Genomic DNA, 12,027 nt, shown 5'->3' with positions numbered 1-12,027 from the left:
GTCAGCAGTTACACTGTCAAGCCCTTTAAGAGTTCTATATGTTTCAATGGATTCACCTCTCATTCTTCTGAACTCCAGCGAGTAGAGTCCCAATCTGTTTAACCTTTGTTCGTAAGACAATCCCTCCATACCAGGAATCATCCTGGTGAACCTTCTCCGAACTGCCTCCAATGAAATGGTACATTTCCTTAAATAAGCGACCAAAACTGCTCACAATATTCCAGATATCGTCTCACCACTTGTACAGTTGGAGTAAGACTTCCCTATTCTTCTACTCCAACCCCCAAATTGTCAATCTCTGCTTCTATCTTGTATGTTTGTAACAGCAAGTTGGGACAAATCAGAAAACCTAGAACTAATCAGAAAAGGATGAATGGATTGGCCTTTTTTCCTCTTGAAAAGGGAAGGCTGAGGGATGACAAAAGAGAAGTATTTAAAAATTGAGAGGTTTGACAGCATTGACACCATGTTTGTACTCATTCGTGTAGCAGTGCTGAAATGAGGTCATTAATTAATGACAGTTACCAACAACTCTCAGAAAGAATTCAGAAGAATCTTTACCAAGAGAGTAGTGAGGATGTGCAACTCACTACCTACCACAGGGAGTACTCGAGGTGAATGATTCATAAGCATTTAAAGAAACATCATTTGCTGATTGTGCAGCTTCACTTTGTGTAAAGCGACTGTAATTTTTATACTTCAGAAGTAATCCACTGGTTGAGAAGTATTTGCGGTGTCCCAATGGCATGATGATCGCTATATAAATACAAATCGTAATCTTGCTTTCAGATTGTTTATTCTTCCCTCTTTATGACTCCTAACTCTTTCATTTTCTTTTCCTGGATCGACTGGCAAATATGTTTCTTTGTCATCATGAAATGTAACAAGTTATCTTTCTTGCTATCATCCAGGTGAACGAACTTTCAAATGTGATCATTGTGATGCGACATTCAAGAGGAAGGATACTTTAAATGTTCACATTCAAGTGGTGCACGATGGGCACAAGAAATATAAGTGTGACCTATGTGACAAAGCCTTTGTGACTCCCTCTGTGCTAAAGAGTCACAAAAAGGTATGTGACATTTTTGAGTAATTGTGTTACAATTGTTTCATAAACAAAAAGCAAGTAATTCCTTGAATGCTGATAATCTGAAGTACTGGCTGGAGGTGACTGTCAGTGGACCTAACTTTCCTCAATTCTTGGTCCTTTGGTCAAGCAGTGTGCCTTTTAAAGGAGTGATCATTCCCATCCATGCCAGAATAGAGCAAGTGTTTGTTTTTTGTATAGTATCCTGTACAGTAAGTCCCCCACTGTCCATTGAGTGAATGCATTGGGACTGCATAAGATTATAGGAGTTAGGTCATTAAGCATTTTCAATGATGAGACAGATTTTAAGTAGCAAAGGAACCAAATGGTGGAACAAACTCAATGATTCAAATGGCCCACTTTTGATCCTATGTTTTCTAGTCTTAAATCTTGTGGATAAAGGGAAATGTCCCTTTAGGAATAATATACTTGGATTTCCAAAAGGTATTTGACAAGGTGCCACATGATATGTTATTGTGGACAATAAAAACTTGTGTTATAGGTGGTAACATATTAGCAAGGATAAAAGTTGGATGGCTGGTTTAAAAAAAAGTATATAAATGAGTCTATATTTGGCAGGATGTGACAGGTAGATCTGTGCTGGGGCCCCAGTATTTTACAGTTTACATCAATGACTTAGATGTGGAAAGGGATGATACTATGGTTAAATTCACAGATGAAAGTACATTGTGGGAAACTGTTCAGGAGGTTGCAAATGGAGTTGATAGGTTGAGTAAAGCACATGGAATATAACGTGGGAAAATGTGAACTTGTTCGCTTTGGCTGGAAGATTTAAAAAAAAATTCTATACACATAGAATGACTGCAGAAATCTGAGTTGCAGAGAAATTGTAAGAAAAAAGTCAATATACCAGTACAGCACATAATCAAGAGGAGAGGCAATTGCTAAGTGGCGTTATCATCAGATAATCCAGGGACCTGGGTTCAAATGCTGCCATTTTCAACAGAAAATAATTTGGAATTTGGAGTCTAATGATGACCAGGATACACATCTGGTTCACTAATATCATTCAGTGAGTTTCTTTGAAAAGTAACCACTGGCAGTTCACTTCCATCATCATCATCCTGTAGCAGTAAGCACTAACTCCTATGTCACTAGCATCAATTTTAACTTTGAAGAGTTTCAAAAAATTTGGTGTAACTGAAACTGGTGCAGTGATTATTATTGCGCTTAATTGGTCAAATGCCTCCTGGCATTGTTCTCTCCACCGAAATCTTGTGTTTTTCTTCAGCAAATCTGATAACGGTGCTACTATGCTGCTGAAGTTTGGAACAAACTTCTGGTACAATCCAATTAGTCCCAAAAATTGAAGCACCTCTTTCTTTGAGTTTGGCTGTGGAAATTCCTCAATGGCTTTCGTCTTGCGTTCCTTAGGGTCAACCTTCCATGACCGATATTATGTAGCAAGAATGTCACCTCTGCTTTCACAAATTCAGTTTTGTTTAAATTTATTACTAGTTTTGCTTCTCTTAATTGTCCAAAGAGCGATGCCAGCTGTACCATGCGATCTTTCTAAGACTCACTAAAGATCGCTACATCGTCCAAATAGACTGCACAGTTTGTTAACCCAGTCACAACACTATACATGAGTCTTTGGCATGTGGCAGGTGCATTCTTCATTCCAAAGGGCATCACTTCAAACTGATATAGCCCATTTAGTGTTAGAAACTCAGAAATCTCTTTCACCTTCTCTGATAAAGGTACCTTTCAGAGAGCAAGTCTGTGGGCAGTCTGTGTTGGTGCTCTTTGCCTCTCTCTCTGGCAAGCTATTCAAAATGCCTGATATTTATACCCCAAAATATCAGATTGTCTTATTGGTTTAATGTTTTAAAAACAGTAAAATTCAATTTTGATTGGGTTTTAGTGTCTTGAGGCATAATTTAAACTGATTGCCTCAATTCGAATTGTTGTGGGACATAGCAACTCAGCTGAGCTATTTGTTTCACAGCCAAATGTTACATATTTAAATATTTCAGCACCCTCTGTGCTTTATTAGGTCCTTGCCAGCTTTCACTCTCTCAGTACAGTACATGCCTCCAACTTCATAATATCTGTCAACCTCGAACAATGTGATACCTGGATAATGTTACCTACTTAATTCCTTTAGTTATACTCCAGCCATTTAGCTGGAACTTCTCATAAAGCTTCTAATTTGTAATTGGTTGGTAAACTGGGTGTAAATGATACTCATAAATTGAGCAAGTTTTCTGAATTGAAATGTTTGCCCAAGTTTCTGCCCAAATATTTGTGTGTTACCAAGTATAAAATCTTGCATGAACCAGTGCAATCAGGCAGCACCTTAAAACCTTACTCATTTTGTTTCTTAACAGAAACAAAGAATTAATAAGAATTAATCCTGAGTATATTTAAATCCAGATACTCGGTAGAGCTTTATTAATAATGACTAATCCAATACATGTGAATATCTTTATTTCTAAAGTGTTGAAAACCATTTTTAAAATCTGTACAAGAGCATCTATTTATTTCATTGGTATACTGCTGTCAGTTCCTTAATAAATTGAATACTTTTTCAATATTTAAGAGTTTTTGAAATGTCTGTTTAGTGCTGTTGTGCCTAAAACATTGAGAATCATTTTAGGAGCTTTCCTGAACACCCATGAACAGGTAGAATGAGTTGAAACGTATGATGGTGATTAATTCAATCTGGTGTCTGTAGGAGGAGCATAATGTTTTAAACCAGAGCAAAAGATCTCAGAAAATTGTTTTGTGCTGGACAGAATGTGCATTTGAAATTCCTCAGCCTTTTGTACTGGTTTATTTGGTTTCTGGTGAATAAATACGTTTAATGTATTGGTAATTCCAGCCCAGATTAATAATGTTATTGCATGGTGTAAGACCCATTGGCACCGGTCATGGCTTAATTATCAGGTACAGCTTTTCTTGTGGGTAACTTGTTGATTGCCTGAAGTAGTTCAATACGAAATGAGATTAGATTTTATTAGATTTTATGGCAGTTATTTCTGCATATTAACAAATCCTCTGTACTCACCCAGAGAACACAAACAGGAATGTGCAATCTTAGACAAAACAAAATCTTAAATGTCAATCATATTTAAAATTGACTTGATTGAAAACAGAATTGGATCCAAGGTATTTCTAAAAGTGAAAATTGCAGGGTCTGTTTTCAAATGTGTACTTCTGTAACTGGACTGTGGTAATAAGTTGACAACAAAAAAAAGAGAAGTAAATCAAGTTCTTTTAAATGGAATTAATAATTAATTAATTTTGGTTGTGAAGCATTTTCTGAAAAGGTATTCCTGTTTTGTTTTAATACCTTCATGTTCATATATGCACAACTTTAGTCGGTGAACATGCACATACAAGAATAATTTCTTATTAAATATAAATGATTTACGCTATGCAAGGACTATTTAAAATGATATTCTGCCAAAATCTGAAGTCTGAATGTTACAATTGTTCGAGAAGACAGTAGCTTCACTTTCCTTGGAGTTACAGCAACTTCCCTGGATGTGGCTCCGTGATGCTTGTAATCTGTAATTGCCACATGGCAATGACATTCTGTAAGCTTCTTTGAACACTAGTATTGGTTGGCCATCAGCTATCAGACTCTGCATCATGGATTAGCCTGCAAGGGTGAGGTTGAGCTGCAAGCTCGGTGTAGTGTCCTGTGTCAGTTGGTGCAAGACTCTTCCATGCTCCTTGGCATTGAATTTAGGCTTTCTGGCATGTCCGCCATTGCTTAGGTGTTCATTCTCATAACAATCAGCCTTCTCCTGTAACCTACCCCATTTTAGTTGTCATCTCAGTACTTTGCAGCAAGTTTCCCTCCAGTGAGCTGCTATCTATGCTACCTTTGCCCATACTGCAAATCTACAATAGCAATTACGTATAAAATTATACTGGTATGATAGATACCATTGCTGAGGTTATGAGAAAAGCCATTTGTCTTCCTTGACGTCCAGAGCTGTGCTGCTTTATTTTTTCATTGAATGTGGGGATTGCTGGCTAGCTTAGCATTGGTAGCTCATTGCAAATTGCTCTTGAAGGCTTGCAAGGTCATTCCAGAGAGTAATTAAGTGTCAGTCACATTGCTATGCATTGGGAGTTACATGAATGACCAACCTGAGGGAATGGTACTTTTCCTTCTCCACGAACATTAGTAGACCAGGTGGATTGTTACAATAATGCATACTAGTTGTTATGGTTACTATTTCTGAGACTAGCTTTGAACTCCTGTTCCCCAGAGCATTAGCCTGGGCCTCTGGATTACTAGTCCAGTGACAACGCCACCATTTCCTGCCTTCCCCTAGCCCAGCCTTTGTAATATCATTTGATTTAGTAGAGCTAAATTCAGCCTTTGGTATTAACCATTCTGGAACCATTACCTTGTAAATCACCTCTGAAACTTTTCTTTCTCTTTAAAATAATATTCGTGTACACTTTTCTGATGAGACTAAGAGGAAAAGTTTCAACAGTTTTCAAATTCTGTATGACCAGACAATTCTTTCTCTTTTCCTGCAATTTATATTTTAAATATAATTTCATTGAACATTATCTTCATCGCCCATAAGCCTCTGACTTCACAAATTCAGGAGTCCACAGGTTTCACTATTTTTCCAAAATGTATTTTCTTTGGACTTGGAAACTGGGTAGGGCTTTGCCTTGAGGACTGTTGACTTTGATTTGCTGTTATTGACTTGTGAGGTCTGACAGTACTTTTAAACTGGAAGAGCTTTTATCTCAATGGTTTTCTTCTCACTGGAACAGGAAATTGGCTCATTACCTCATTTGTAGGATCTTGACTTCCTCCCACAGAGGACTTTGCTGAAATAGGTAATTGCCCCGTTACAATTACCTTGGGGATATTTTAATCTCATGCATGTCCTTCATGGAAAATGGCTGCTTTGTTAAAACAGGAACTTTCTTCCTTGAAATACTCCAGATCTCAGACAGTTTCTACTTATCCATGACCTGACTCTGTGGAAGTTGATCATCCCACCTCGGTGTTGGCTTCCTTGGAGTTGTCTGCAGCCCATCTTCACTGGGTGTAAACACATTTCTAATTTTAAGCTCCCAGCCAAGTTCTGCTGAAGCATTTAGAGACTGAACTCATTGATTTAATTGGATCCTTACATTAAATCCCTGTGTTTGCTCTCCTGGTGAACCCAACACATTCACTTCTTCAGTTATGCCACTGAGGATTGCTGGTTACTTAACGTGATCTCTATCATGGGTAATTATCTCTGATAATTCTTCCTTGGAAATTGAAGAATTGAAATGTTCCTTTTGGACTTTTGTTGTTTGTCCTACTGATTTGATCACCAAGACCATGTTGCTGCCTGGTAAACCTAGGTAAAGATTCATCAGTAAACTCAAATGGGTCATATTGCTCATTATCTTTTCCATCACTTTATCATGTGAATTCACTGCAGTTTTGATAGGAATGGAAGGCATTTATGGCAGCCCTGGGTAGTTACATTTCCATCCTGTTGATAATATGAAACAGATCTCTTATGTCAATATGGGTAATCTCAATATGTTTTCTTTGAGAAAGTCTATCGGAGTCTATAAGCCCAATGCAAGCTCCTACAGTTAATGTCTTGATCAGTCATTCAATTATTAACATTTCATTGACCTGTGGTTCCATAACTGGCTACTCCTTGACTATTTGTTACCCGAATGGCAAGTTTGGTATAAATACTGCTTTTTATTGGTTCAGTCACTGTCAATTGTAACTGATTTGAATGCCTTCTGCAGTGGCAGTGCTGAGTAGTAAAGTCACTGTGCTCGCAATCACAGCTCCAGTTTAGTGTTCTGGGAATATGGGCTTGAATCCCATATTGACATTCCAAATTGATGGCGTTTGAATTTAATTAAAATGGCTCTTGAATTCAGGAAAAAAAGCCAGTCTAATGGCGACCAATGTAGTCATTATTGATTGACCTATAAATCCATCTGGTTCACTAATGAAGGAAATCTGCTGATTATGCCTGGTCTGGCTGACGTGTCTGCCAGATCCAGAGCAAAGTGCTTGACTCTTAATTGCCTGCTGGATAATTACGAGCGGGCAATAAATGCTGGTCTAGCCAATGGCACCAAAATCTCTCAAACAGGTAATAAATAATTGAATAAGCGTGAAATCAAGATGTTCGAGTTAAAAATCTTAAATATGAAGTACATAAATATGTTCTACTCCCTTTGTGCTGCAGAGACATTAGTAGCCGCTCCTGAGTTCTCCTGTCTTTTCATTTTTTACATATGTTTCAATGTAGTTGAATCCACCCCACAGATGTTATCCTTTGCTTTGCTTCCCATTGGTCATTATACTTGGAGTTTTCACTTTCCTTTCCTCCCATTTCCTTTTGATCACCTGATTACACTTTTGGCTAGAACCCTGGTCCCAGCTCCGTTCAGGTGGAGACCGTCCCAGTGATACAGATCCATTCTGTTCCAGTACTGAAGCCAGTGCCCCATGAAAAGGAACCCCTCTTTCCTGTACCACTCCTTTAGCCACATGTTTACTTCCCTTATCCTCACATCCCAATGCCAATTTGCACATGGCTCAGGCAGTAATCCAGAGATTATGACCACTGAGGACCTGTTTTTTAATTTGATTATGAGTTCCTGGTAATCCCCAAACAGGCCCTATTTCCTAGTTTTGCTTATGTTGCTTTTCTCGACATGGACCACAACAACCCCCTTCCTGTCCAAAGACTTTCAAGCCAGTCAAAGATGTCCTGCACCCTGGCACTGTGCAGGCAACACACCATGTGGGACTCTCAATCCTGTTTACAAAGGATACCATCTATTCCCCTAATTGCAGAATCCCCTACAACTGCCACCTGGCTTTTTGCTGTCCCTTTTTGAATGGTCTCCTATACCATGGTCAGCTGGCTCATCCTACTTGCAACTCTGTTCCTTATCCTCACAGGTAGTAAATACCTCGTACCTGTTGGACAAGGTCAAGAGATGAGGCTCCTCTACCTGCCTCCCTTGCAGTCACACCCTGCTGTCCCTGGCCACTGACCAAAATTGTGATACTTAATCTACCAGATGTGACTTTCTCCTGAAACACAGGATCCAGGTAATTCTCCCTCTCCCAGATATGCCGCAGTGTTTAAAGCTCAGATTCTAGCTCGTCATTTCTGAGGCGGAATTCCTCCAACAACCAGCACTTGCTGCAGATATGGTCACTGCTGTTCACAATGGGATCAGCCAGCTCCCACGTCACACAGCTAGAGCACACCACCTGCCCAGCCATCCTTACTTAGTTAATTAATTTATTAGGGGAGAAAGTGAGGACTACAGATGCTGGAGATCAGAGCTGAAAATGTGTTGCTGGAAAAGCGCAGCAGGTCAGGCAGCATTGATGCTGCCTGACCTGCTGTAATTAATTTATTAGTTAAAGATGAGTTTAATTTGCTTAATAGCTTTTCTCAGATAATTCTTGCTGTGAGCACATTTCTCAGAGTGACTATTGCCTTACAATTTTAATAAAAGTTCCCTGTTTGTTTAATGGCTTCTCAAATGAGTTTGGGTTTCTGTAACCTTAATAAATTCTTCCCACCTCATTTGTAGCTTCAGTTGGGGATCTCTTGCTGTTATTGGGGTCCCAATAATGTGCTTATGTTTTGTTCAGTTAGCCTATTTGTGCATCTAAATTTCAATTTATCTCTGTGATGTTCCCAGTGCTACAAAATAGTGAAACTTGCTCATATGGTTCTGATATCCTTTATAATCTCCTGTCTGTATTGATTAGTGTTCCAGCTCTGTGTAGCTTTTACATCACACTTGCTTTTGCGCTTCTACCAAGTCTGAAATGATTTTAGCATTGAGTGTACATTCTCCCATATTGAATCTTCCCATGAGTTTGTCTGCTGCAGGAGGCTGGATTGTTTAGCTCCTTCTGCTGACTATCTGTTCAAATTTGATTTTCAAGATGGCTAATTTTTTTTTCTGGACTTCCTAGAATTGAATCCGTATTGCTGCTGCCTGCCGTATTACTATTGTGAGGGTGAATTAAGTCTTCAGATGAGCACTGCTGGCATCATGTTGTATGGAATAGCTTGGTCTCTTGGTTAAAGTAAGATAGATATGCCACCCTTTTTTCTCCTGGTTTGGATCTACGGGCCTGTTTAGGGTCAAATGCACGCGATAGTATAATGAGAAGATGCTACTTTCTTAAACAAGATGTGGTTTATTGCGTTATAACAATCGGGCACAAGTTACATTGGTTTTATGGACATTGTTAATAATACTACAGACAAACCTTTATGCTGGGTCTGTTTCTTTGAGAGTTAGAGGGATATGGGCCGGGTGCTGGCAGGTGGGACGAGATTGGGTTGGGATATCTGGTCGGCATGGACCAGTTGGACCAAAGGGTCTGTTTCTGTGCTGTACATCTCTATGATTCGATGACTCTACTCAAGTCCTAATGATATTAATGAAGTGGGGGGAGACTTAATGCAGTTTGGCATTAACCATTCAGGGTGGGTCAGTAAATTTGCAGATGATACATAGATAGGTGGAGTTGTGGACAGTGAGGAGGGCTGTTGTCGGCTGCAGAGGGACTTAGTTATGATGCAGAGCTGGGCTGAGGAGTGGCAGATGGAGTTCAACCCTGCCAAGTGTGAGGTTGTCCATTTTGGAAGAACAAATAAGAATGCGGAATACAGGGTTAATGGTAGGGTTCTTGGTCAGGTGGAGGAACAGAGGGATCTTGGGGTCTATGTACATAGATCTTTGAAGGTTGCCTCTCAGGTGGATAGAGTTTGTAAGATGGCCTATGGAGTATTATCGTTCATTAGCAGAGGGATTGAATTCAAGAGTCGTGAGGTGATGTTGCAGCTGTACAGGACTTTGGTTAGGCCACATTTGGAGTACTGTGTGCAGTTCTGGTCGCCTCACTTTAGGAAAGATGTGGAAGCTTTGGAGAGGGTGCAGAGAAGATTTACCAGGATGTTGCCTGGAATGGAGAGTAGGTCGTACGAGGATAGGTTGAGAGTTCTCTGCCTTTTCTCGTTGGAACGGCGAAGGATGAGGGGTGACTTGATAGAGGTTTATAAGATGATCAGAGGAATAGATAGAGTAGACAGTCAGAAACTTTTTCCCCGGGTCCAACAGAGTGTTACAAGGGGACATAAATTTAAGGTGAAGGGTGGAAGGTATAGGGGAGATGTCAGGGGTGGGTTCTTTACCCAGAGAGTGGTGGGGGCATGGAATGCGCTGCCCGAGGGAGTGGTAGAGTCAGATTCATTGGCGACCTTTAAGCGGCATTTGGATAGGTACATGGATGGGTGCTTAATCTAGGATAGAAGTTCGGCACAACATCGTGGGCCGAAGGGCCTGTTCTGTGCTGTATTGTTCTATGTTCTATGTTCTAACGTGGATTAGATTAGATTACATTTCCTGCAGTATGGAACCAGGCCCTTGGGCCCAAGAAGTCCACATTGACTCTCTGAAGAATAACCCACCCACACCCATTCCCCTACCCTATATTTACCTCTGACTAATGCACCTAACACTATGGGCAATTTAGCATGGCCTATTCACCTGACCTGCACATCTTTGGATCGTGGGAGAAAACCGGAGCACCCGGAGGAAGCCCATATAGACACGGGGAGAATATGCAAACTCCACACAGACAGTTGCCTGAGGCTGGAATCAAATCTGGGTCCCTGGCACTGTGAGGCAGTAGTGCTAACTACTGAGCCACCGTGCCACACCTTTTTTTCTTTGCGTTTTCTTTTAAGTAACCCACCCAGACCAATTTCCCCCACCCTATATTTACCCCTGACTAATACACCTAACCTACACATCCTTGAACACTATGGGCAATTTAGCATGGCCAGCTCACCTTACCTGTGCATCTTTGGAATGTGGGAGGAACTTGGAGCACCCAGAGGAAACCATTACAGACGGTAGCCGGAGACTGGAATCAAACCTAGACTGGTGCTGTGAGGCAACAGGGCTAACCACTGAGCCACCACCCAACCCTGGGTGGAATAGGGGTTCAAGGACAATAAAACTGATTAAATTAATTACTGATGATACATACCAATCATTTTAACATTTCATTTGTGTCAGCCAAAATGGTGGTGTGTAAATGGGTCATCAATTACTCATGATAATTTTACCAGTTAAACTGATTACAAACATTTTTAGCACTAGGAGCTCAGCGCTCTCACCCCTGAATTAAGAGTTTGTTGGTTGGCATTCCACCCAGGCGTTTGAGACAGAATCTGGGCTGGTGGAGGTGCTTTTTGTGGGGAGATGATGATACACTGAAGCCAGGTAAAAACAATGACTGCAGATGCTGGAAACCAGATTCTGGATTAGTGGTGCTGGAAAAGCACAGCTGTTCAGGCAGCATCCGAGGAGCAGTAAAATCGACGTTTCGGGCAAAAGCCTGATGAAGGGCTTTTGCCCGAAACGTCGATTTTACTGCTCCTCGGATGCTGCCTGAACTGCTGTGCTTTTCCAGCACCACTAATCCAGATACACTGAAGCCAATCTGCCCTCTCAGATGGATGCAATGATCCCAAAAGCATAGTTTCAAAACAAAAACAGGCTCGGTCCCATTGGTGTTTATCCTTTGGCAACATTACCAAAATAGATTCTCTGGCCTTTATGTTACTGATGTTTGTGGGATATTTTTGTGTGCTATTTGGCTACTGCTTTTCTTAAAGTACAACAGTGATGACATTTTGAAAGTACCTCATTGATGTAAAGAGCTTTGGGATCTCTTAAGGTCTTAAATGGTATTATATAAATTATAGTAGTTTTTTCTTCTTCGCAGTATGCTGACCATATCAATTGTATCGTCTGCAAAAGTCTATAATCCTTCAGAGTGAGGGAATGCAAGCCCTGTAGTTATTGTGGATATTGAAGAGTGAGATTTGATTGATGACCATTATAATGATTTTACTATGCGTGTA

The 12,027-nt window shown here is 40.3% G+C and overlaps 1 protein-coding gene across 5 annotated transcripts in view; it reads left to right on the top strand.

Moving 5' to 3' along the window:
- The window catches only part of prdm5 (PR domain containing 5), a 338,261-nt gene that overhangs the window by 175,567 nt on the left and 150,667 nt on the right, over positions 1-12,027 (top strand). For all 5 annotated transcript variants that reach the window (XM_072590339.1, XM_072590428.1, XM_072590191.1 and 2 more), the window contains one exon: positions 912-1,072. In XM_072590339.1, the coding sequence (XP_072446440.1) occupies positions 912-1,072 (161 nt within the window). The remainder of the gene's footprint in view (positions 1-911; positions 1,073-12,027) is intronic.

This window comes from Chiloscyllium punctatum, chromosome 1 (assembly GCF_047496795.1).
Source record: "Chiloscyllium punctatum isolate Juve2018m chromosome 1, sChiPun1.3, whole genome shotgun sequence".
Classification (NCBI taxonomy): Eukaryota; Metazoa; Chordata; class Chondrichthyes; order Orectolobiformes; family Hemiscylliidae; genus Chiloscyllium; species Chiloscyllium punctatum.
The sequence above is the reverse complement of the archived record's forward strand: the minus strand, read 5'-3'. Positions and strand labels throughout refer to the sequence as shown.